The sequence below is a fragment of the Myotis yumanensis genome, unplaced genomic scaffold (assembly GCF_028538775.1).
Source record: "Myotis yumanensis isolate MYYU_CA2020_CCGP unplaced genomic scaffold, mMyoYum1.0.hap1 SCAF_11, whole genome shotgun sequence".
NCBI classification, from domain to species: domain Eukaryota; kingdom Metazoa; phylum Chordata; class Mammalia; order Chiroptera; family Vespertilionidae; genus Myotis; species Myotis yumanensis.
In genome coordinates, this window is record NW_027223762.1 from 64,456,971 (window position 1) to 64,483,195 (window position 26,225).

Consider the following 26,225-nt stretch of genomic DNA (forward strand, 5'->3'; position numbering starts at 1 on the left):
AAAACTTCCTGGAAACCAATGAAAATGAACACCCAACAACCCAAAATCTCTGGGACACAGCAAAAGCAGTGCTTAGAGGAAAGTTCATAGCACTACAGGCATACCTCAAAAAACAAACAAAAAAAAACAAACAAAAAACAAAACAAAACAAAACACACAAGAAAAATCAGCAACAAACTATTTAACCTTACAATTTAAAGAACTAGAAAGAGAACAACGAGAAAAGCCCAGAGTAAGTAGAAGGAAGGAAATAATAAAGATTAGAGCAGAAATAAATAACATAGAGACTAAAAAAAAAAGCAATACAAAAAATCAATGAAACTAAGAGCTGGTTCTTTGAAAGGATAAACAAAATTGATAAACCCTTAACCAGACTCATCAAGAAACAAAGAGAGAGTACCCAAATAAGTAAAATCAGAAACGAAAGGGGAGAAGTAATCAATAACACCACAGAAATACAAAGGATTGTAAGAAAATACTATGAACAACTATGTGCCAACAAGCTAGAAAATGTGGATGAAATTGACAAATTCCTAGAAAAATACAATTTTCCAGATCTGAATCAGGAGGAGTTGAAAACCTGACTAGAATAAATAGAAGCAGTAATCAAAAAACTCCCAGCAAACAAAAGCCTAGGACTGGATGGCTTCACAGGGGAGTTTTACCAAACATTCAAAGAAGAACTAACACCTATATTCCTCAAACTATTTCAAAAACTCCAAGAGGAAGGAACACTTCCAAACTCCTTTTATGAGGCTAGCATTATCCGAATTCCAAAATCAGATAAAGACACTATAAAGAAAGAGAATTACAGGCCAATATCCCTGTTGAAGATAGATGCTAAAATCCTCAACAAAATAGCAAATCGGATCCAGCAATATATTAAAAATATCATACACCATGACCAAGTGGAATTTATTCCAGGGATGCAAGGCTGGTACAATATTTATAAATCAATAAACGTGATACATCACATAAACAAATTGAAAGTCAAAAATCACATGATCATATCAATAGACGCAGAAAAAGCATTCGACAAAATCCATCACCTAATCTTAATAAAAACTCTTAACAAAGTGGGAATAGAGCAGCCGTGGGCAAACTACGGCCCGCGGGCCGGATCCGGCCCGTTTGAAATGAATAAAACTAAAAAAAAAAAAAAAAAAAAAGACCGTACCCTTTTATGTAATGATGTTTACTTTGAATTTATATTAGTTCACACAAACACTCCATCCATGCTTTTGTTCCGGCCCTCCGGTCCAGTTTAAGAACCCATTGTGGCCCTCGAGTCAAAAAGTTTGCCCACCCCTGGAATAGAGGGAGCATATCTCAACATGAGAAAGGCCATATAGGACAAAACTACAGCCAACATCATGCTCAATAGGCAAAAACTAAAACCATTTTCCCTGAGAACAGGAACAAGACAGGGATGCCCTCTTTCACCACTCTTGTTCAACATAGTACTGGAAGTCTTAGCGATAATTGATGAGACAAGAAGAAATAAAAGGCATCAAAATTGGAAAGGAGGAAATAAAACTGTCATTATTCACAGACGACATGATATTATACATAGAAAACCCTAAAGACTCCACCAAAAAACTACTAGATTTAATAACAGAATTTGGCAATGTAGTCAGATACAAAATTAACACCCAAAAATTCATAGTATTTTTATACACCAATAATGAACTCTCAGAAAGAGAAACTAAAAAAAACCCAAACATCCCATTTACCATTACAACAACAACAACAACAAAATAAAGATACTTAGGAATAATCTTAACCAAGGAGGTAAAAGACCTGCACTCCGAAAACTACAGGACATTGGAAAAAGAGATAGAAAAAATGTAAACAAGTGGAAGAATATACCATGGTCATGGGTTGGTAGAATCAACATAATTAAAATGTTGATACGACCCAAAGCAATATACAGATTCAATGCAATGCCTATTAAAATACCAATGGCATATTTCACATACCTAGAACAAGCACTCCAAAAATTTATATGGAACCAAAAAAAGACCCTGAATAGCCACAGCAATCCTGAGAAAGAAGAGCAAAGTTGGAGGAATCACAATACCAGATATCAAGCCATACTATAACGCCACTGCACTCAAAACAGCCTGGTACTGGCACAAGAACAAGCATATAGATAAATGGAACAGAACAGCAACCCCAGTAACCAACTCAGGCCACTATGCTCAAATAATATTTGACAAAGGAGGCAAGAGCATACATTGGAGCAGAGACAGTCTCTTCAATAAATGGTGTTGGGATAATTGGACAGGTACATGCCAAAGAATGAAACTAGACCACAGACTTACACCATACACAGGAATAAACTCAAAATGGATAAAAGACTTAAATGTAAGACATGAAACCACAAAAATTCTAGAAGAAACCATAGGCAGACATCCCTCATAGCAATATGTTTACTGATACATCTCCCAGGACAATAGAAAATAAGGAGAAAATAAACAAGTGGGACTACAGCAGAATAAAAAGCTCTGCACTGCAAAAGAAACCATCATCAAAATAATAAGAGAGCCCACTGCATGGGAGAACATATTTGCCAAGGATACATCCGATAAGGGGTTAATCTCCAAAATATATAGGGAACTCATACAACTTGATAAAAGGAAGACAAACAATCCACTTAAAAAATGAGCAAAGGACCTAAACAGACATTTCTCCAAAGTGGACATACAGAAAGCCAAGAGACACATGAAAAAATGCTCAAAGTCGCTACTAATCAGAGAGATGTAAATCAAAACAACAATGAGATTTCACTTCACACCTGTTAGAATGGCTATCATCAGCAAATCAACAAACAACAAGTGTTGGCGAGGATGTGGAGAAAAGGGAACCCTGGTACATGGCTGGTGGGAATGCAGACTAGTGCAACCATTATGGAAAACAGTATGGAGTTTCCTCAAAAAATTAAAAATGGAACTCCCAATTGACCCAGTGATCCCACTTCTAGGAATATATGCTAAAGAACCCGAAGCACCAATCAGAAAGAACATATTCACCTCTATGTTCATAGAACTGCAATTTACAATAGCTAAGATTTGGAAACAGCCCAAGTGCCCATCAGCAGATGAGTGGATAAAAACGCTGTGGTACATTTACACAATGGAATACTAGCAATAAAAAAGAAAAAACTTACCATTTGCAACAGCATGGATGGACCTGGAGAATATTATGCTAAGTGAAATAAGCCAGTCAGAAAAAGATATGTATCACATTATCTCACTCAGATGTAGACTCTAATGAACAACCTAAACTGATGAACAAAAATAGACCCAGAGACATAGAAGCATGAACAGACCTCAGAGGGAAGGCAGGGGAGGGTGAGTGAGAAGTGATCAACCAATAAATTTGTATGCATATATGTATAACCCATGGACACAGACAAGGGGTGATGAGGGCCTAGGATGGGGGACCTGATCAGGCTGAAAGAGGTTAATGGGGGGAAAAGGAGGACCTATGTAATACTTTTAATAATAATGATTTAAAACAAAGAGAGATTCAAGTGTATGTAACAACTTTATATTCCTCATAGGTCTGCTGATGTATTTGACTTGTAGGCACCCACACATTGAACAAACACACTCATAAACAGACTGGTGAATTCTGGTGACCTCGGTTGCCCACTATTTTGATTAAGGCATCGTAGGTCCTACTAATAAATGCTGCTGGCAGGCCTGGCTGATTGCTCCTAACAGGGATGGGGCACTGGTTTCCAGTGAGCTCCCTGAAGGAAGCAGTTGCATGTCACTACTCAAACCAGGTTGGTTTATATTAACATTATCATCCTCCACATAAATCTCTACACATTTTGTAACAAATACTGGTGGTATTATAACAGTGGTAGTATTGTAACCTACCCCACCATTTTTTTTGACAATGTTTCTGTAAAGCCCAGCTGTGACTAATATGTAGCTTGTAGATAAATAGCATGTTTGTATAAGAATCCTAAGAACTAACTTCAGAAGATGCAGACTCTGACCTTCAGTAATCCCATTTTTGGGAGATTTTCGGACCCTCAATGTAGAACCGGATGATGCACACCAGGCCAGTGTCAAGGTCCTTATGGGAGTGGACTGTGCTGGTCTGCACATAGAGAACTTTTCAACTTCTCCTCTTTATTTCTTTGTTCTGTTCCCCCTCTCCCTCCTTATAAAAACCTTTGCCTGGACTGAGATGTTGAAATGGGTCTTGTGACAAGAGTCCCCCATCTTCTCAGGTGTCTGGCACTTGAACAAACCACTTTCCTTTTCCACCAGCTCCTGTCTCATGAGTTTGTGGCAGCAGGTGATCAAATCTTGGTACCAGTTACACTATGTATCTCTCATCTGTTTCTTTTCAATTCTGAACAGCCTTACCAGTGAATGGTGGAGTGTATTATATTGTACAAAGACACACTGCCACCCAAACCAAGAACATAAAATAACTTGGACACCAGGTGCATGTGAAACAGCTGTCAGTTGGATTTTGTGTGTGATAGTGGTGCTTGTTAGGATGATTGATCATGTTTAAAGCAAAGGCATTCATAAACCATTTTCTTAAATAAACAACAACAACAACAACAAACAGCATGGATTTTGGAGGGTGAATGCAGAAGACTTGTCCATCAGGGTAGCAGAATCTGTCAGTTCTCTCATGAGTAAGGTGAGAAAGGAACATAGAAACTCAAGGCTCTAGTCACCAAAAAGGGCAAAGAGGGAATTAAGAACTTCCACAGTAACTATCTACCCACCTCAACACCCAGCATTCACAGGTAGTATTTCAAAGAATGAAAACATAATTTAATGATGGACAAAATAAAAGCTATTTCAAAAATGGTAGAAACATTCAAGAGCAGTATTGAGCCACTACATCATAACCCTAGCATCTCCCCACAGAGCAACAGGCAGTTTACAGAAGGCTGCAGGAACGCTACAGCGGTCAGTATTAATGTGAAGTCAGGAAGCCCAACTTGAAAACTATAAGCTCACTGAGGGACAGAATAGTAACCACAGAGACATGCAGGGGAGAAGAGAGAGTGAGGGGTGGTCACAGTGCCCACAGAGACATGCAGGGAGGAGGGAGAGGGGACACAGCCAGTGTCCACAGAGACATGCAGGGAGGAGGGAGAGGGGACACAGACAGTGCCCACAGAGACATGCAGGGAGGAGGGAGAGGGGACACAGACAGTGCCCACAGAGACATGCAGGGAGGAGGGAGAGGGGACACAGACAGTGCCCACAGAGACATGCAGGGAGGAGGGAGAGGGGACACAGCCAGTGTCCACAGAGACATGCAGGGAGGAGGGAGAGGGGACACAGAGAGTGTTGCAGAGTGCGCTGGGCCTTCCAGGGTGGTGAGCAGAGTATGGCTGTCGTCTCAATCCATTTTGTCATCCTTTTGTCCTCAATGACGGCCATTTTCCTCAACCCGACCCCTTCTTATGTCCTTGCTCTGATCTGCCACTTCCCTGACCATGACTGTTTTCTCCTGGGTCAGAACTCAGGCTCTGGTCTGAGTGCGGGCCTCAGCTGGGTTGTCTCCGTCTCCTCGTCGTCGGAGCTGGAGAAACAGCCCTGGTGGACGTGTTGTGAGAATGAGTGGAGGTTTGCACAGATCCATGGAAACACTTGCAAAAGCGCAGATCCGAGCAGGTGCTTCCTGACGGGCTGTTGGTGCGGGAACCCCGGCCACGCCCTGCCAGGGCTGGCTGGCCTAGCACCCTCTGCCCCCCAGCATAGCGCTTACCCTGGAATCGAATTGCCCGTCTACATATCCACACCCCCTCAGGTTTAAGTTCCTTGGGGACAGGGATTGTACAGGCCTTGCCTTGTGTGTGAATGTAGTGGCTAGCATGGGATTCAGCATTTAGAAGCCTGACTATTCAGTGTTGGGTGGGTGGTCAGATGGTGGATAGTCAGAGAATTAGCAAAGTAGTGAGGGAAGAACTTAAGCGTAAAGCCTAAGAATTTAGATATGAAATGGTGGGATATAGGAAGCCCTCATAGACTCTTGAGCTGGGGAAAACAGTGAGTATTACTTAGGCATAGATTTTTCCTTAAGGCGAATTTCAGAATTCTGGTATTAATATGGAGTAGAAGTAGCTGTGGGAATGGTTAAAAACTGGATTCAAGAAGACAGATGAGTAAATCTGCTAATAAAAAACTGCAATATAACCTAATGCAGTCATTGCCTGTCCCCGTGGGAGGCGTGTGTGACCGTGAAGTCACCCACTTTAACACGCACATTTCAACAGGTCTCGTTTGGCTGTTTCCATGGAGTGAAGTGAATGTCCATAGTACAGAGAGCAGCCTGCGATTGGGTGAGAACCATGTGCCTTTGGGCAAGACAGACTGTGCCATGCAGGAGGCGAGCCTCGGGCCTGGGAGCGTGGAGGGCTCATGCAGGAGGCAACCAATCAAAGTTGTCCCTCTCACATTGATGTTTCTTCCTGTCACTCCCTCTCTCCACATTCTCTAAAAATCAATGGAAATATATCCTCAGGTGAGGATAAAAAAAAAAAAAAAGAAAGAAAGAAATGTCATATCCTATGAAAGACACATCTTGAAAATGCTGAAAGAAAGTTGTCATTTTTTCATGGTGAAGGGACTGGAGTCCCTGTTGAAAACACTTTGGTGGCTGCAGTGACTGGCAGTGGCTGCAGCAGCGGGGTGATGGGGCTGGTGCCTTCCTCTGATCAGCCCGGTCGCCTCCTGCAGAGAGAGGCCAGACTGTGGCTTAGGTCTGCTCCCTGTGGAGTGGGCCTAAGCCTTTAGTAGGACATCCCCTAAGGGCTCCCAGTCTGTGAGAGGGGGCAGACTGGGCTGAGGGACCCCCGCCCCCAGTGCACGAGTTTCGTGCACTGGGCCCCTAGTTAATAAATAAAGACCCATTTTCCAAATCATACACTGCAGAGGACAAAAAAAGGAATTAAAATACCTATTAGTAGTTTAAATTTACCATATGGGATGAGAGATGATCTTTCTTCTGACTTAGCAAAGAGTCTATTGTGTTTTGAATAGCTGGACTCAGGTTCGCATGCAGACACAATTACCTTTCCTGTGACAGCTCACCACCAAACCTACCCCGAGTTTGCTCAACGTAACTGAAACCACGTGAAATATCCAAAATGAACCTAATGCAGTAAGTGTGTTGCCGCGGACCGGGCCTGGCCCTGTGGGTTTGCATGTGGCGGGCTAGCGCTGTGCTCGCCTTCCTCCGCTGGGGTGGAGGCCCAGGCCAGGGCATCCTGAAGGCCCACTTCTGACAGTGCCCGGTGGTGATGTCACGGCCAGGGTGAGCAGACTGTTGAACCTCAGAGGAAAGGCAGGGGAGGTGGGTGGGTGGGAAGAGATCAAGCAAAGAACTTGTGTGCATATTTGCAAACCCATGGGCACAGACAATGGGGTGGTGAATGCCTGGGGCAGGGGGTGGGTGTGGGCTAGAAGAGGTTCATGGGGGAAAAAAAGGACATATGTAATACTTTCAACAATAAAGCTTTAAAAAAAAGACTTTGGAAACGGGCCATGTGGGTGTTCTGTCGGCCCTGTGTGGCGGCAGCCACAGCGCAGGGCAGTGGACGGCATTGGAGAAGCATTTGCAGGGAAGCGTCATTTCTCTTGGACAAAGAGGTGCTCGCTGCCAGGCGGCAGTTACCCAAATGAGCCTCGCTTGCCTTACAAATGAGCTGAGCAAAGGGCCTGGTTAAAATGCAGGATATAAAGTACCAGCAAGCTACATGTTTTGTTCTAAAAGTAAAAAACCAACCAAACAAAAAAACTAACTGTAAACCCCAGGTCACCAGACTTCTGAGGCCTGAGCCTTCCTGTTCCAGGTTGAGGACGGAATCAACATGTGTTCAGGCCTCGGCAGATCATGCCACAACCCCTTCAGTTGCACACAGACTCTGTAATCACTCACTCAAGAATAAAGCAGTGTGAACTGTGAAGTAATGAAAGACTACTGTTCTCACCAGGAATTATGGCATGCCAGCTTTACCGTAGACATGATTGGGGCAGTGCCACGAATGCAGGCCGTGCTGAGGCATGGAATGGACAGCTGTGCTTCTTTAGGTTTTTATATAAACACCCCCGCCCCTGGTAGAATGGTGCCCCCCCACCACAAAGCTTAGCAAAACCAAAGGGAATGTCAGCCAAGTGTCAGATTCGCAGGCCATTTCTAGTTGTTTGCTAGCTGGCTTGACTGCCCCGCCATAGGGCCAGGGTCTTCTGCAGTCACACTGAGCGGGTGGGACCCAGCGCTCCAAGGAAGGAGTCGTTACCTAAGGTGGAGGATCTGCCTGTATCATTGACATGTACATTGTTACCATATTTGGTTGCAGGGTTTCAACTCCCTACTCTCTCCTTCATTAGTGTATAGAATTCAATAGCTTTATTAAAAAGAAGAAAATATAGAGAAAAAGCTAAATGAAGTCAAATTTATTTTTTATTTTTATCAACCAACAAATAGGGAAAAATTTATACTGATAATAAAGATAAATGACATTCCCTTTTTCAAAATTTACACAATGCCATGAAATTTATCTAACTTTTAATAAGGGGAAGCTGAATTTGGTGTACGAACTTAAGAAGTAGTGTTATAAAAAATTTAATTTTATTCTCCTTCAGTTCCAGAGAGTTCCACTCCTTATAATATTTTTAATAACACCAGGAAAAATTAGGAAATTTCTTTTTAAGGTCATTTACCATTTCAGCCTTCCTTTTCAAGTTTCATAAAGGAACTACTTAAAATTCACTCTTGGCAGTCTCAAAAACACACACCACACCTCCTGGATCATACTCCTATAGTAAAATTCCAAAGTGAATCAGTTTTAATTTATTTCCAGCAGATGCAACACATATTTTATATACACATTTTCATTTAAAATTAAGTTTTTTGGCACAGAATCCCAGGCCTGTAGTTTTCAAATGGTGTCTCCACTGCTTTCCACCAACCAACTAGGGGGAGTTTGGAAGGAAACGGTGCTCTCAGTGCCTGGATCTTGTATGTATGAGCTCTCCCCTCTGCCTCCCACCACAGCCCATCAGTGTCCCGAGCCTTCAGAGCATGAGAATAAAGGCTAGAATAGTTACTTCTGCACATCGGTGGGGGAGAAGATGGGGGCAGAGAGCCGCTGCCAAGGGTTCCTAAGCACTGTGTCTTTAAATTTATGCATGTTTCCCATCAGTAATACTGCGGCCACGAGTACCCTTTGCTGTACCTCCAGTGTGAATCCGTGGAGCTACACGAGTGGCTTAATTCATGTCCAAACCCAGACATTTAGAATCTTGTTCCAGTCACGTTTGAAAGAGGGTTATTGTTTTTTCCAGAAAAACTGTCAGTCCAAGAAAATCTGCATATAAGAGACGGAAACTCAAGTCATCTTTAATGCTTATGTCCCACTGCTTGCTCTTCCTGCTGTGCTTTTAAAAGTACTCAGGTGAGTAGAGTCCATTTTTATATGAAGAATTGAGTTACCACTTTATTTGGGGGGGGGGGGGGGAGGAGTAAAAACTTACAAACTAGTGCAAAATAACAGATCTCCCACACTCTCCAAAGTGCTTCCTGCCTGAGTAAAAGTCAAACCTGAAGTCTAACCAACTTGTTAAACACTGAATACTATTATATAAACTTTCCATCTTGTCTGCTAAAGCCTCTGGATTCAACGTTCCCGAATGCGCTACAGAAACATTCCCAAGCAGATGGTCACAGATGGGCGTGAAGGGGACGCTCCTGCCTCCTCCTCCAGCATCTCACACTCTAACCGGCCCACGCGTTTCAGCAGGTGCTGCACTGGCTCCCCACTCGCCAGAGGCCCCACAGTGTCGCTCCATCGAAGCTGCCCCCCATCTGTCACACCCACAGACGGGTGTCACCCACACAGCCTTTCTCTTTGCACCATTTACACACGAAGAGGCGATGGAATCCATATGTCACCCCAACACACGTAGAATGAGGAACAAATAAAAACCAGCTGATTTTCATTCTTCCTGGGTGGGGCTCAGAGCCGTCCCCCAGCTGCTCGTGAGCTCAGGATGGAGCCAGGGAGGCCGGGCTCTGAGTGCCGGCCACCAACCACCAGGAGCCCCAGCCACCAGGAGCCCCAGCCACCAGGAGCCCCCAGCCACCAGGAGCCCCAGCCACCAGGAGCCCCTTGGCCACCAGGAACCCCCTGGCCACCAGGAGCCCCAGCCACCAGGAGCCCCCAGCCACCAGGAGCCCAAGCCACCAGGAGCCCCAGCCACCAGGAGCCCCCAGACACCAGGAGCCCCCGGCCACCAGGAGCCCCCGGCCACCAGGAGCCCCCGGCTACCAGGAGCCCAAGCCACCAGGAGCCCCAGCCACCAGGAGCCCCCAGCCACCAGGAGCCCCAGCCCCCAGGAGCCCCCAGCCACCAGGAGCCCCAGCCCCCAGGAGCCTCCAGCCACCAGGAGCCCCAGCCACCAGGAGCCCCTTGGCCACCAGGAACCCCCTGGCCACCAGGAGCCCCCTGGCCATCAGGAGCACCGGCCACCAGGAGCCCCGACCACCAGGAGCCCCTGGCCACCAGGAGCCCCTTGGCCACCAGGAGCCCTGACCACCAGGAGCCCTGACCACCTGGAGCCCCTGGCCACCAGGAGCCCCCGGCCACCAGTAGCCCTGGCCACCAGGAGCCCCAGCCACCAGGTGCGCCGGCCATCAGGAGTGCTGGCCACAGGAGCCGCCGCTAAGCCTCGGGAAGATCTTCAGAGTATTTTTAGGGCCATTCACTTAAAAACTGACCACAGATAAACATACTTTTTCATAAATAAAATTTGAGGCATATGCATATATTAAAATTTTCACCGACAAGGGTGTGCTAAAAATGTCACGTTCAGTCATTCAAGTTCAATGAAGGCACACATTTTTTTACTCAGCTCTGCAAAGACTACAACTGCTCGCAACTCATAAAAGACATTTCACCGGACTTTTTCTTGTTGACTTTCCACTTCTTGGGATAGGCAATCGGCTCGTTAATCAAAGGCGTGACTCCACTCTCCAGGAGAGGATGAGGCCTGGGGGGTGGACCTGGGTCCTGCGTCTGTTTGGAGCAGTGACAGTGGCGCTGGCCGCAGGGCCTTTCCCGCTAGGGCCGCTCACTCCCCCAGCGAGCCTTGTGGCCTCCAGGCTCTGAGGCCCTTCGGACCAGCCTGGGGGGCGGCTTGGGTCGCTGGCTCTCAGTCGTGGGGCCCTCCTGCCCAGGGCCTAGTTGGCCATGAGGGAGCAGGGGCTGCCGCAGCGCGCCCGGGGTCTGCGTGGCCCCCTCCCTGCGGTGGGGTGCCGGGGTGCAGGGCTGTCGGGCCGCATCGACGTCCACCTCGCTCTCCCACTCCATCCTGCAGGCCTGGGCCGCTTTCTGTGAGAACTGCTCCGGCAAGAAGTGCCTTGTGCGGGGCTTCAAGTTGAGGACAGTGGTCCCGGCATCTGCGTCCGAGTCACTGCTGTTGCCACCTGCACAGAGCAGAAGGTCAGCAGGGAACGCGCTTCAGAGGAGTGTCCCCGATGGCAGTGCTAAGGGGTCTGGTGCGAGGCAGGCTCCCCCACAAATCCCATTGAAAGCTGGGCACATGCCTGGCCCCCAGCCCTCGGGCTACCCCCGGGCATTCCGCAGGTGGCGCGGAGCTCTGACATGTGCTGGCACTGACCTCAGCTCTAACTACACCCACCTATGAACCTCCCCTCATGTCACCCACCTCAGATGAAGGGACTGAGGCTCAGGGGTCAGTGTGGTGGAGTCTGTTGGCACCGAGAGCAGCCTGGGCTGTGTGCCACCTGCCCCCGGACCTGCCCCAGGACCTGCCCCAGGACCTGCCCTAGGACCTGCCCCAGGACCTGCCCCCGGACCTGCCCTAGGACCTGTCCCAGGACCTGCCCCAGGACCTGCCCCAGGACCTGTCCCAGGACCTGCCCCAGGACCTGCCCCAGGACCTGCCCTAGGACCTGCCCCAGGACCTGTCCCAGGACCTGCCCCAGGACCTGTCCCAGGACTTGCCCCAGGGGGCTCCGCTCACCACAGGAAGACACCAAGAGTTAGCTGCTATTGTAAGATCTTTCCTTGATCTGATCTCATATATAGCCTTGTTTATTCTCTTCATATTTTTACAAAAGGGTCAAAACCAGTGTGCACCTTCTGAACAGAGGGAGAAGCTGAGATTAGAACCAGCTGCATAAAAACTGGGGTCCTGGACTACTGGGACCCTCCACTGCTGGGGTCCTGGACTCCTGCAGGGAGGAGGTGTTGGGATGCTGGGAGCTGAGAGTCTTGGAAACAGCATTTCTGCTGGATGTCGGTGGTCACAGGGCCACTGTCCTGCACACCCAGTGTCCCCTCCTCTGCCTTCCCTCTCATTTCCCACCTCAGTCTCCACACACAGGCCATCTTAGACTTTCCTCTTCTTGGTTAAATAAATAAACAAGGAAAAAAAGGTGGGATATTGTTGTTACATCTACATTTTAAGAACATGATATCCTAACATTTTTCTTCTGGGGTTTCACAGAAAATGGCTCGGAATCTACATAAAGATATCATAAAATAAAGAGATATCTGACTTTATGTCAAAGTTTAAATAATTACAGAAGTAAAATATATGGCTGCTTTATGAAAATATATTACAATTACTGTAAAAATTAAACACACCTTTGCACATTTATAGCTTTTCTGGGGGAGGACCCCAGTAGTGGAGGACCCCTGTTCACTAACCACATGGTAATAATATTTGCTACATCAAATAGAATCATTATGAAAAATAACTGATTGAATTCTGGAATGTGCACAGAACTCCATTCCAAAAGGCTGCAATGCTAATAAAGGCCACCGTATTGTTACTTTAGATTTGCAAACTATTGAACTCATTGTGCGTAACAAAGCAGAACAGAAGCATCTCCTCTCTGCTCCACCTGTATTCATTACCTGCATTAGAAACATTCCTTTTCTTTTGTAGCTTTTCTGGAAGCTTTGTATTTTTGGGTAAGGACAGGTACCGGGAGGCTGACGTGGAAGCCTGCACAAGATACAGAAAACCTTAGACTATGCAGATGGCATTCACTAGAAGTTTAAACTCTTATGAAAAACTTTATTAAAATGTAACATGTTAGTTCTCCATGCCAAAATTACTCTGTGAGGGGCTTTAGGGATGGGGAAGAAAATCCCTAGCAATAATTATTTAATTTAAAATCACTAAAACTCTTCTAAAATATAGAAGAAGCCAGGAGAGAAAAAAAGAAAAAAAAGGGAAATAAAGTGGGACCATTTGGAACAAGATGTGAAAACCACTGTGTTTTCTCAAGGAAAAGAGACCGAACCACCTATTTATGACAATATTAGTGAAAAAGCCTTAGAACTGATAGGTATGCAGAAAAAGATAGATTAAAAATTGTAGCATATTTTAATTTTATTTACTTGAATGTCTTGAAAATGATAGAACAAAAAGCATTACTATAGCTAATTTGCTGACATTTTCATTGCCATTGTCTTTAATTTCCTTAATTTTTAATCAATGCTGCCATATTGAACACAAAGATAAAGATAATTTTGTTCAAACATAAAATTTTTATTTCCGATAACCAAATACAGAATATTATAAAAAATAAGACCTGGCTGGCTTGGCTCAGTGGTTGAGCATTGACCTATGAACCAGGAGGTCACAGTTTGATTCCTGGTCAGGGCACATGCCTGCGTTGCGGGCTCGATCCCCAGTGTGGGGTGTGCAAGAGGCAGCTGATCAATGATTCTCTCTCATCATTGATTTCTCCCTCCCTCCCTTTTATTCAGAAATCAATAATATATATATCTCCATATATATAAAATCGAGGGGCCGTGACAACCGAAATACCAGATGACCTAACAGCAGGCTGCATGGGGCGACCAGGCTGGCAGGGGGTTCATTGAGGGATGACCAAATGACTGAACAGCAGGCTGTGTGGGGTGACCAGGCTGGCCAGCGGAGCAGTTAGGGGCAATCAGGCCGGGAGGCAGAGGTGGTTAGGGGTGATCAGGCTGGTGGTGGTGGTGGGGGGGAGGCAGTTAGGGGCGATCAGGCAGGCAGGCAGGTTAGTGGTTAGGAGCCAGCAGTCTAGGATTGTGAGAGGGAGTCAGACATCCCCCGGATTAGAGAGGGTGCAGGCTCTGCTGAGGGGACTCCCCACCTGTGCACAAATTTCATGCCTGCCATGTTCCAAGTGCACCCCCTGGTGGTTAGCGACTGCTTGTTCGATTGTTCTGCCATTTGGTCTATTTGCATATTAGCCTTTTATTATATAGAATTTGCTTATTCTGTCTGTTGGTGACCACATTCCCCCTGATGAGAATATGAATTCTACAAGCATAGGAATCTTTATGTTTTGTTTACCAATGTATCCCCAGTGCCTAGAACTGTGTGCAGAACACAATAGGTGTTCACGAAACCTCTGAAAGACTTTTAAATACCCTCTCTCCCAGAATTCCTGCGAATCAACCCTCAGCAGAGCTTCCAGAGCCCTGACGCCCTTACCCTGCGCTCCCGACTCAAGCTGCTGTCTTTCCGAATGCTCTCTCGCAAACTGTGCCTTCGGCGGATGAGAATCTCCTTGGCTTGTCTCTCACTTGTGTCAGCCGTCAGATTGTGTCTGTTGTATGACAAAGTCTGAAATAAAAACACAAGTGCCACTTTACAAAAACAACAACAAAAAACTGATCACGGCTCCAGAAATTCCGAAACTTTACTACGTTTCTTTGGCACAGCATCTCAGTGAGGTACTTAACAGCCAATGTGCAGAGAGAAAAAAGTATGAAAGGTGACATTCTTTCACAGTTTGAAAGAATTAGTCTTCTAATAAAGCCAGTGAATAAGTTTTTCTCCCCATTGGAAAGTATGATCTTTATAAATGAGAAAATGATTAAATATATTGAGTGCCTTTGTCTACCTTGAAGTACCTTGTATGTATTTACCCATCATTATTAGTTGGGGGAAAAAAAAAACAAGTCCATTTTATTCATCCTTCCTGGAATAGCAATTATTGGTATAAAAACAAACCACTTTGAGACACTTGGTGGTGCCATGTCCTCTGATTAATCAATAGAGGCACAGTTCTTTCCAGTGGCTGAAGGCTGAGCAAGCTGCTGTTACCGCCTACAACGCTCATGACCTCATCTTTGAAGCTGTGAAATGTCTCAAGGTGGGCTGTCCATGGCAGACATTTTAGTTTATAAGCTATATAGAAATCTGTTCCTAAAACAAATTGTAATTGGTAATTAGGCTCATTTTCTGAAAGAATTAATGTACACTTCTTGGAATATTCCTGTGTCCAGGCTGTATTAGGCCTAGTGGAAATGTGCAGAAGTAAAATAGAACAGGGCTCAATTCCCGCCTTGGGAAATGTGCTATTGAAGGCTAACAAAATAATAGAATCATGAAATTAAGTACTAAACGTATATGGTACAGCACACGCTCATTTAAAAATAAGGTTGGGACTAATATGTAAGGTGTTGGGGAACCTTAAAAATGGAAGAATATGGATCAATGGAGCTGACAGGAAGCCGACAGGGAAGAGAGCCCCGCAGGCTAGGAAGGAAGACAGAACCTGTACTTCGTGAGGGTTTGGGGTGGATGTTGGAGGGAGGGAGGCGTGGAAATAAGGATGGAAAAAGTGGAACCTGGAAATGGAGATCCCAGGTTCTGAAAAATCAGTTTAGCCTGGAAGCCACAATTCTTTTGTTTCATTTTTTGAATGCTGGGCACTTCCAAGCCCAATACAAAGAGAAGGAATCTACAGATCTCTCAGTAGCTCCTGCTGGGTGGCCCCAGTCAGTGGCTGACTTTGCACCTCCCTGGAGACCCAAGTGCCAGTGTACCCAGTGGTCAGTATGAGACCATAGCAGATTACAACCCTACACATCCATAAGTGACACTCAAGGGGCAGATTCAGTGAGCACCAAAGCCCCACTGAAGCAAGTCCTGCTCCACAGGGGTGTCTTCTGCACAGCAGCTCTCTCATTGTAGTCACAGCTGGTCCTCACAGCCAGTTGGCCTGGAGGTTGATTCCTCCCAGTGAGGCCAACAGCAATCAAGGCTCAACTACAACAAGGTTGTGCTCACAGCCCACAAAGGGGTGCACCTAAAGCTCCCAGATCAGGTGACTGGAAAGGCTGAGCCACTGGGCCCTATAGGACACCTACTACACAAGGCCACTGTACCAACTCCAGGAGACATAGCAGCTCTACCTAATACATAGAAACAGCACAAGGAGGCAGTCAAAATGCAGAGACAAAGAAACACGTCACAAAAGAAAAAAATGGAAGAAAGAAAATGACTGGATACACAGTTCAAAACCACGGTTATAAGGTTACTCAAAGATCTTCATGAGACCTTCAAGGGACTTAGTGAGATTTTCAAGGATCTTAGTGAGAATACGAAATGGACCAGTCAGAAATTAAGCCTACACTAACTGAAATAAAGAATAATTTACAGGGATTCAACAGTAGAGTAGAGGATTCTGAGAATCAAGTCAACAGTTTGAAATATGAGGAAGCAAAAAACACCCAATCAGAACAGTAAAAAGAAAAAATCCAAAAATATAAAGATAGTGTAAGGAGCCTCTGGGACAACTTCAAGCATACCAAGAGTCACATTATGGGGGTGCCAGAAAAGAGAGCAAGACATTGAAAACCTATTTGAAGAACTAATGACAGAAAACCTGGTGAAAGAAATAGACTTACAGTCCAGGAAGTGCAGAGAACCCCAAACAAAAGGAATCCAAAGAGGACCACACCAAGACACATCATGATTAAAATGCCAAGGGCTAAAGAAAAAGAGAGAATCTTAAAAGCAGCAAGAGAAAAGCAGTTAGTTACCTACAGGGAGTGCCCATATGACTGTCAGCTGATTTCCCAACAGAAACGATGCAGACCAGAAGGGAGTGGAAAGAAATATTGAAAGTGATGAATAGCAGGGACCTACAACCGAGATTACTCTACCCAGCAAAGCTATCACTTAGAATTGAGGGTCAGATACCCCGTGCTCAGCTCTGGCCTATGTTCCCTCTTTCATCACCATCTCCCCTTGGAGACTTTGCAAGGTTCACTTTTATCATGTTTCTCATCAGAACCCAGCAAAGGCTCTCAGATCTCTGCCAGAGAAGTTCAGGGTCTTGCCATGGCCTCAAAGGTCCCTAACATCTTCTTCCTCCTGGTTTTCTGCCCTTGTTCCCTCAGTTCTGCCAACACTCAGCCCCCAGCAGTGCCTGCCTCAGCCCCTGGCTCCCTGCCCTCTGTTCCTTCAGGGTTTGCTGAGGAGCCCTTGTTTGAGACCACATCCCTCTCAGGGGCAGCTGGGCCAGGACCCCTGCGTGGGCGTCATGCAGAGGAGGCAGCTGCTCACTCTGTGCTGTGGCCTCGAGGCCGCTCAGCACTCTGACTGAAGGGCTGTCTGTGATCACCGAAGTATGTTTTCCCTCCTGTTGGCTGTAACTCCTTGTGGGTGGGGACTGTCTTCTTGCTCTCCCTGCACCAAGAGCAGTGCTGGCACAGGATAGGTACTCAGCTGGTGCTGCCTGCTAGGTGGCCACCTCTGCTGGATGGGAAGCCCCTGGCAATACCTGCCCAGTTCCAGGCTCCAGAGTTGCTGATGGTTTTGTGGTGTGAGCACACAGGCAGCTTATGGCCTTCCCTCCTCCCCAACACAGGCTGTGCTGTCTTCAGGGCACCATGAATGCCATCATCACCCTCTGCCACTTCTGTGAGCTCCATGGCCGCCGCACTCTCTTTTGCATGGAGGTTCTGCACGCCCCTCTTCTGAAGGGGCCTGGGGACAGCCCTGGCCAGGGGCAGCAGGCCGAGGAGGAGGAGGGTGGCATCCAGATGAGCAGTGGGATCTGCACGCACTGCCCAGCGGAAGGGGCCAGCACGGAGTCCAGCAGCCTGGGACCCAAGAAGTCGGACATGTGTGAGGTCTGTCCTGGCCGTGAAGGCCCTATCTTCTTCTGGGACGAGCAACATGGGTTTGTGTTCAGACACACCTTCTTCATCAGAGACAGCCTGGCCTGGGGCTTCCAGCGCTGGTACAGCATCACCACGATAACGATGGACCACATCTACCTCCAGCTCCTGGCCCTTCCTGCTTGGGGACCTGCAGGATCATCAGTGAACTCCAGGACAAGGAGCTCAAGAGCAAGAGGCTTGAGGGGCTTCAGGTTCAGCTTTCTCTTGGCGAGAGCACATGACGGCTCTGTTCTGAGGCTCCTGAAGGCGTGTGGCAGCCGCTGACAGAGAAGCTCCTAGTGGGGCCCCTCTGCCCATCCCCCTCCCTCCCCCAAGACACCTTGGTCCAGATGGAGAAGCTTGTGGATTTAGAAGAGGAATCAGAAAGCTGGGACAACTCTGAGACTGAAGAGGAAAAAGCTTCTGTCTTGCCAGAGGGTGCAGAGGGGCGGGAGCTGACCAAATGCCCCACAGGTTCCTCCTCGCTCTCAGACTGTGAGAGCTGGCAGCCCCGAAAGCTGTCCCTGTAAGTCCCTTTGGCACATGAAACAGCAAAGTGAAGGTCCTTTTCAAATTCAGCAAGGTCTTCAGTCGGCCCAAAGAGGACACACAGAAGCTCCTGAGTATCCTTGGAGCGTCTGAGAAGGACAACGGAAAACTGCTCAAGTTCTGGATGACAGGCCTGAGTAAAACCTACAAGTCCCACCTCATGTCCACGGTCTGGAGTGCCCCGGCCACAGAGTCTCGTAATTGACCCTCCATGGAAGTCAGTGTGGGATGCCTTCTGGGAAGTGGTGATGGCCGTCCTTGCCATTGCACTCCGAGATTGGGTGTCTGGTGGCCGTCATAGGCTGTCCCATCCTGCACTGCTGGCACGGAGCTGTGTCCAAGCAGGGCATGCAAACTGTTGGGGCTGAACTATGCCTGTGTGTGGGATTTGGGTGTGGTGAGTTCTTGGGATCATCCCACCAGCTGTTTCCATTGCTCCAGCCTGAAGAGGACCGTGGGAGACTTGTGACAAGGACAGGCCCCTGCATCAGTGCACCCCTGTGAGAGAAGACGAAGGAAACTGTGTCTCCTGTCGCTCATGGACTTAGATCTCAACTTTTATAGGGAAGATATGTCAGGCCAGTCCTGACCTGGGTATTTTAGCCACAATATCATACTTTCTCTTAAAGTTAACATTCAAAACTTTCTGTTCTGAAATGCAGCAAGAGTTCTCCAGGTATTAAATGCATGCATGTAGTATCACTACGGTTGTGAATTTTCAAGACAGGTGCTGATCTTTAGTCATTTTTAGTAACCTGGTTTTGAGTTAGGGCTCTGGGACAGGCTTTCAGAGTAAAGAGGAGGTATTCCTCATCGGTGGGTCCTTGGGAACTCATGTTCTGAAGTCATGTGACTACCAAGTCTTCTGGCCATGCTGTCCTGGTATTGCTCTGAAATTACCCTATAGCTTGAGGTCAAGCCCCTGATCTTTGTGACACAAAGATGACACTTTGCTGAAATGTTCATGGAGCCATTTGACTTGCCCAGCTCACTGTGTGCTCTTCCACGTCACTTTGTTTTTATTGCTTCCTTACACACTCACATTTGGCTGCAGTTAATCTTCAGAGTATGGTGACTTAAGGTAAGTTCATCTGATCCTCTCAGGGTGCATTTTGATAAGGGTTCATGGTTTGGAGGGATTTTCCAGCAGTTTTGCTGATTTGTTTAGTTTTTTTGTTCGTTTATATTTAACATGAAGACTAATGAAGACTAATATGACTAGGTATCTGTATTATGTAAGAATATTGCAACAATAAATCTGTATTTTTATTTAAAAATAAAAGAATTGAGGGTCAGATAAAGAGCTTCACAGACAAGAAAAAGCTAAAGGAGTTCATCACCACCAAACCAGTATTACATGAAATGTTGAAGGGTATTCTTTAATAAGAGGAAGAAGAAAAAGATGAAAAATATGAACAATAAAAAGGCAATAAATACATATCTAATAAGAAATCGAATGAACAGAATAAACTGGTGAATAAAATAGAATGAGAGGCATGGAAATGGAACAGACTGACGATTCTCAGAGGGAAGGGGAGTGGGGGGTGGGAAGAGACTAAACAAAGATCTTATATGCATACTAGAGGCCCAGTGCACGAATTCGTGCACCAGTGGAGTCCCTCAGCCTGGCCTGTGGGATCGGGCTGAAACTGGCTCTCCAACATCTCCTGAGGGGTCCCAGATTGTGAGAGGGTGCAGGCCAGGCTGAGGGACCCCACTGGTGCACGACCAGGGCCGGGGAGGGAGGTGGGAGGTTGGCCAGCCGGGGAGGGACCGCAGGAGGACTCCAGGGTGTGTCTGGCCTGTCTGGCTCAGTCCCAATTGGCCGGACCCCAGCAGCAAGCTACCCTACCAGTCAGACTGTCTGCCCCCTGGTGGTCAGTGCACATCATAGCAAGCGGTTGAATGGCCTTAGCATATCATTAGCATATTACACTTTGATTGGTTGAACAGCCGACAAGATGACTGGACACTTAGCACATTAGGCTTTTATTATATAGGACATTCATTACTGATGCTCACAGACATTAAGGTGGCGAAAGCCTGGGGTGGGGCAGGAATTGGGTGAAGGAGGGCAATGGGGAGAAAAAGAGGGACATCTGTAATACTCTCACCAAATAAAGATTTAAGAATTTTTTTAAAAAGGTGCTTTAGGGAAGAGGAGGAGGAATGAGGAGTAATGTCGGGTGGATTGGGGCAGTCTTTGGGGAGAACAGCTAGGAAGCTGCAGAGATGACCCAGCAGGAGTGAAGAGGACTCCTAACGAGCAGTGTGGCCCTTGGACCACTTCACCTCCCCAGGCCTCAATTTTTTCATCTGTAAAATGGAGACAATAGTAACACTGTTAATTGTAGGATTAAATGAGTTAATGCATACAATGTGCTGAAATGGGGCTTGCCCAATTGTATGCATTCGCTAAGTGTTAGCTTTATTATTAGCAAAATATGAGAATGAGGTGTTCACAATGGAAATGCAGTTTAAAAAGCGACTCAGATGACACATGAAAAGAAGAAACTATAGCACCTTATGAATAACTATCCAATTATAGTGCATTTAAGGAAGGTTAAATACATTTAAAAAGTCTTATAAAGCCATAAAGGCAGTTCATTAAAAAATAAAAAGAAAGCAATCAATTATTTTCTTAATTATTTTATACACACGCGTGCACACACACACGTATATTTATTTAATTAAAAAAATTAATTTTATTTAATTTTATTTTTGTTAATCCTCACCTTAGGATATTTTTTCCAGTGATTTTTAGAGTGGAAGGGAGGGGGAGAGACAGAGAGAGAGAAACATTGATGTGAGAGAGACACATTGATTGGTTGCCTCTTGCACACACCTCGACCTGGGCCAGGGGTTGAGCCTGCAACCCAGTTAAGCACCTTTGACTGGAACTGAACCTGTGACCCATCAGTCCACGGGCCAACGCTCCAATCGCTGAGGCAAACTGGCTAGGGCCACAAATGTGTATTTTAAGTCTCCAAGCTCATAGAGGCAGAACTCCCAGAGGCTCCCCATGGTGCCTGGAGGACAGTGCACTGTGGAATGGGGTCTGAGAGAGAGGAGATGCCTGGAGTGGGCCTCAGGGTTAGTGTAATGATGGGACCATGTGCACTATAATTGGGTAGTACAAAATCAGAAGGCATATTTTTAATTAAAAGCAAGTAAATATTTTGTTAAATAAATTATTCTCACTCGCTGGCGGATTTGATAGAGATTTCTTGATAATATTTCTCGAATTTCATCCATTTCACCAGGTGTAAGCTTCCTTATTTTTTCTTCATGACAGTCACTGAAAGTTTAGAAAAAGAATGATTTACTGTTCAAAAATAGTCTTTCTTAAAGACAAAATATCATTTTTTAAGAAGAATACTCTTAAGTAAGAATGACACAGGAATAATTCAACATTTTAAAATAATTTAAAATTCTGAAATTTTATTTCAGTGCAAGATCACTGAGGGCAGGTTACTCCGGCACAGGCTTCCCTTCTGCTCATGTAATTGTTTTTAGGAAGTTAAACTATAGTGGCTTATAATGTCATCGCTTTATTATTTCTAATCCATCATAAAAAAGTAACACAGTATTGTTTTTTCCAACAGAAACTATCCTGGCCTGGGCTTTAAAAACATGTCATTAGATATGTTTGCAAAAACACTATTGATAATATTCATGAATATACAGTCCATCTTGTTTATTCAGGGATTCCAACAGATTCACCTACTTGGTAAAATGTACTTGGTAAACACACTGTCATACTTTGGGGACCTGCCCAGCCATTGGGGACCTGTGCAAAGTGGAGAAAAATTTGCGTTGATCGATGCGCAGGTTCCCAAATGAGGATGAAGGTAGCAGTGCTTTGCTTTCTGGTTTAGCTCTGGTCCTGTTAGAAACAGTCCTTCTCGTGGTCTATTTAGTGACAAGTTTTTGCAGTTCTGCGTTTTGTGATGGTGGTTTTGCTGTTTTAAAGGCCCCTACGCATAGTTCTGAAGCAGGCGGTATCCCATGTGCCTGGGGGCTGTGATTGTCTTCTGCGAAAGCAGTGCTCCACAGGCTTCCTTCAAGCATGAGCTGTGGTGCCCTTGGCCGCAAGTTCAATGGCAATGAAACAACAGTATATTTCATAAGGCATTTTTCAAATGGAACCAAGTTATGCATTGATTGGATGATTAAAACATTCTGACCAGAGGCGCCCAGGAACCTAACCCTATGTTTTTTCCCAGGAGCAATGGTTCAATGTTTGCAAATCAGCATGCAAGGGCAACTTTATAGAACTGTAAGTCCTGCAAACAACAGGAATTGACTATGTTTATATAGTTTTACTCTCACTCCCTCAATAAATTAAGAAAATAAATTAAGAATATTAAGCTGGCTGGTTAATATACATAAATGCATACAGAAGATGAGCCAAGGGCACACAAAATAAAGAAGGTAGTTCTCATATTATTTTAAATGTTGCTACTGTAAACCAAGGATAATGGTAATTACTGGGGTACAAACCTGCGCCCAACGGTAATGGGTATGCACAAAGGAATGAACAAGGAAACGCAAGGCTTCATCAAACCTTCCTGCATGTAGACGATTCGTTATTGCCTCCTTTGCTTAGAGGGTTTTTAAAGAAGCATCTTTTCAGACTGAGACGTTGTCAGGTAGCTGTCCAACTTTCTAGTTAGGTTTTTGGAGCAGCAAATTTAATTAACATAATTTTAAAGTTGAAATGAAAAAATTAGGTCAATAAATAACAATCTTTTTGGTGTCTGATTTTCTTTTTTCTTTCTTTTTGTTAATCCTCACCTGACAATATTTTTTCCATCAATTTCTAGAGAGAGAGGAAAGGAGGGGCAGAGACACAGAGAAAGAAACATTGATGTGAGAGAGACACATCGACTGGTTGCCTCCTGCTCAGCCCTGACCAGCACTGGGGAATGAGCCTGCAACAAAGGTACATGCCTTTGACGGGAATCGAACATGGGACCCTTCAGGCCTTGCGTTGGAGCTCTAACCATTGAGGAACCCGGCTAGGGATGGTGTCTGATTTTCTTGTACGATGTTCCCACCAAGTTTTAAATAACATATGTTTGCATAAGTGTAGTGACAAGAGCACAACTACCTCCCTTGTTTACACTTAAAACACCCACCACAGTTCCGAATTTGTGTATTTTACTTGTGGTTCTGTCAAGTTTTGGTTCATATATTTGAGGCTGTTATATTTGTGTGCTAATTTAGACTTTTATGCCTTCTTATAGATTTGAAACTTTGTCATTATAAAATGTATTTCTTTATTTATAGCAATATTTTTGCATAATGTTTACATTTTATGGTAATGTGATTAGACAAACTTTCTTTTGTTTAGTGCTTTAATGGTATAACTTTTTTCAACCTTTTATTTCTAGCCATCCTCTAACTTTACGTATAAGTAGTATCTTTTATAAACAATATCTAGTGAGTTGTGTATTTTTATCCATTCTAATCATCTCTTCCTTTTTTTTTTTTAAATATATTTTATTGATTTCTTACAGAGAGGAAGGGAGAGGGATAGAGAGTTAGAAACATCGATGAGAGAGAAACATCGATCAGCTGCCTCCTGCACATCTCCCACTGGGGATGTGTCCGCAACCCAGGTACATGCCCTTGACCGGAATCGAACCTGGGACCTTTCAGTCCGCAGGCCGACGCTCTATCCACTGAGCCAAACCGGTTTTGGCCATCTCTTCCTTTTAAATGAAGTTCATATTTAATGTAATTTGTGTTTAAGACTATTTTCTTACTATTTGCATTCTGTTTGTCCTATATGTTCTATGATTGTTTATTCTAGTTTGTTGCCCTTTTAGAATTTATTTTATTTTGTTATTTTATTTCTCTTCTATGTTGGCTTGTTACCTTCTTTAACTATTTTTTTTAGTGGTTATCTGATATTATAATAGTAATTATTGATTTATTAAAGTCCAAAATACATTTTTATTTTTACCACTTACTGAACAATGCAGGGATCAATAATAACATTTACCTCCCTCTCAATTTATAAGCAATTATTGTTGTTAGTTTTAAGTCTGTATAGATTTAAAACCCCACAGACATTATTATTTTATGCAATTAATACTCATTTAATTTTACAGATATTTTTCATTCCCATTGTTTTAATTCCTCCCTTTGTCTGCAAGCTTTTCTATGAAACCCTTTATCATTGACTTCAATGTGATGATTTTCATCTGAAAATGTTTTTAACCTACTTTTTTTGAAGGGTGTTATAGCACAATATGAAACTCTAGGTTATAAGTTACTTTCTTTCAAAAATTTTAAGATAATGATGGTTTCCACCGTGTTTGTTGAAAAATAATTGTCAGTTTTTTTCTTTTTCTCTGAGTATGTTTAAATTTTCTCTTTGTGCTTTTGATCTTTAGCAGTTTTTACTGTCATATACCTGCATTTGGTTTTCTTCATATCTAATCTGCGTGGGGTTTGTCACATTTTATGTCTTTTATCTGTTTGGGGAAATTATTAGTCATTTTGTCTTAAAATATTGCTTTTACCAATTTTTCTCTCACTTCCTTTTGGAACTTTTGAAAGTTCTTCCATATGTGTTTCTTACTTTCTTTTCCACATTTTTCATCCTTTTTTTTTTTTTTTTTTTTTTACTTTGTGCTTCATTCTGGTTTTCTTTTCTCCTATCTCCCAATTTATCAATTATCTCTTCAGCTGTATCTAACCTGTGTTTACACCTGTCAAATGAGATCTCAAATTTAGTTGCTTTATTTTTAGCTAAAATATTCCCCTAAGATGTTTTTATTCATGTAATCTCCATGACAATGCCAAAAATATCAATGGTCTTTTCTTTTTTAGGCTTATTATATTTTATTTTAAAGCCCATGCTTTTAAAATATATTTTTATTTATATCAGAGAGGATGGGAGAGGGAGAGATAGAAACATCAATGATGAGAATCATGGATTGGCTGCCTCCTTGGGATCGAGCCTGCAACTTGGGCATGAGCCCTTGACCGGAATCAAACCGAGGACCCTTCAGTCTGCAGGCAGATGCTCTATTCACTGAGCCAAACCAGCCAGGGCTAAAGTCCATGTTTGATAACTCAATTATCTGAATCCCCTTTTTACCTGTTACTATTCTGTTTTTATCTTTTTCTCAATGTTTTCAGTCACATTTCCTTGTCTACTCATTTTCTTTTGATTGGTTGCTAAACATTAAATATGAAAACTCATAGAGGCAGTTTAAGGCTTTTCATGCTCTTATTTTTTCCGAAGAATAGTTACATTCCCTTCCCTAAAGCAACTGGGAGAGGGGGAATATCAAGCTCAAGTGGCAAACAGCCGTGGATTAAGATGACCCTGGACTGGACTTCTTTGATTGGAGGTTAAGGTGCAGGCTGTGAGGTTAACACCTACGGCTGGATACCCAAGCTCCTCCCCCTTGTGGGCCCTGAATTCCCGTCTTATCTCTATGACCCATCCATCTGTCAAAACCTCTGTTCTAACCTTTTGGACTAGACACCTTCTCTGTGACCCAGGAGGAAAATAGCGCCTACTGCCGGCTCCATCTTCTTGGTTCCCTTTTCTCGTGACTTGGCTGAAAACGTTCCCCCCATGCTGGTACTTCCCTGCTTAAAAGCAGACTTTAAAAATATATTTTGTCCTCTTTTTCTAGTTATTCTCAGAAGCTGGTTTGGTCTGTAGCACTCA

General features: G+C 44.5%; 1 protein-coding gene and 1 pseudogene across 1 annotated transcript in view; one reads left to right on the top strand and one right to left on the bottom strand.

Moving 5' to 3' along the window:
* Positions 1 to 10,424: 10,424 nt before the first annotated feature.
* The window catches only part of SLC9A2 (solute carrier family 9 member A2), a 123,476-nt gene continuing 107,675 nt past the window's right edge, over positions 10,425 to 26,225 (bottom strand). Inside the window, exons 9-12 of the mRNA XM_070429772.1 lie at positions 21,731 to 21,827; positions 14,517 to 14,648; positions 12,938 to 13,028; positions 10,425 to 11,478 (exon numbers count right to left, since the gene is read on the bottom strand). Coding sequence (XP_070285873.1) covers positions 11,114 to 11,478; positions 12,938 to 13,028; positions 14,517 to 14,648; positions 21,731 to 21,827 — 685 coding nt within the window. The 3' untranslated portion in view covers positions 10,425 to 11,113. The remainder of the gene's footprint in view (positions 11,479 to 12,937; positions 13,029 to 14,516; positions 14,649 to 21,730; positions 21,828 to 26,225) is intronic.
* On the top strand, positions 17,696 to 18,734 carry LOC139019587 (folliculin pseudogene; annotated as a pseudogene).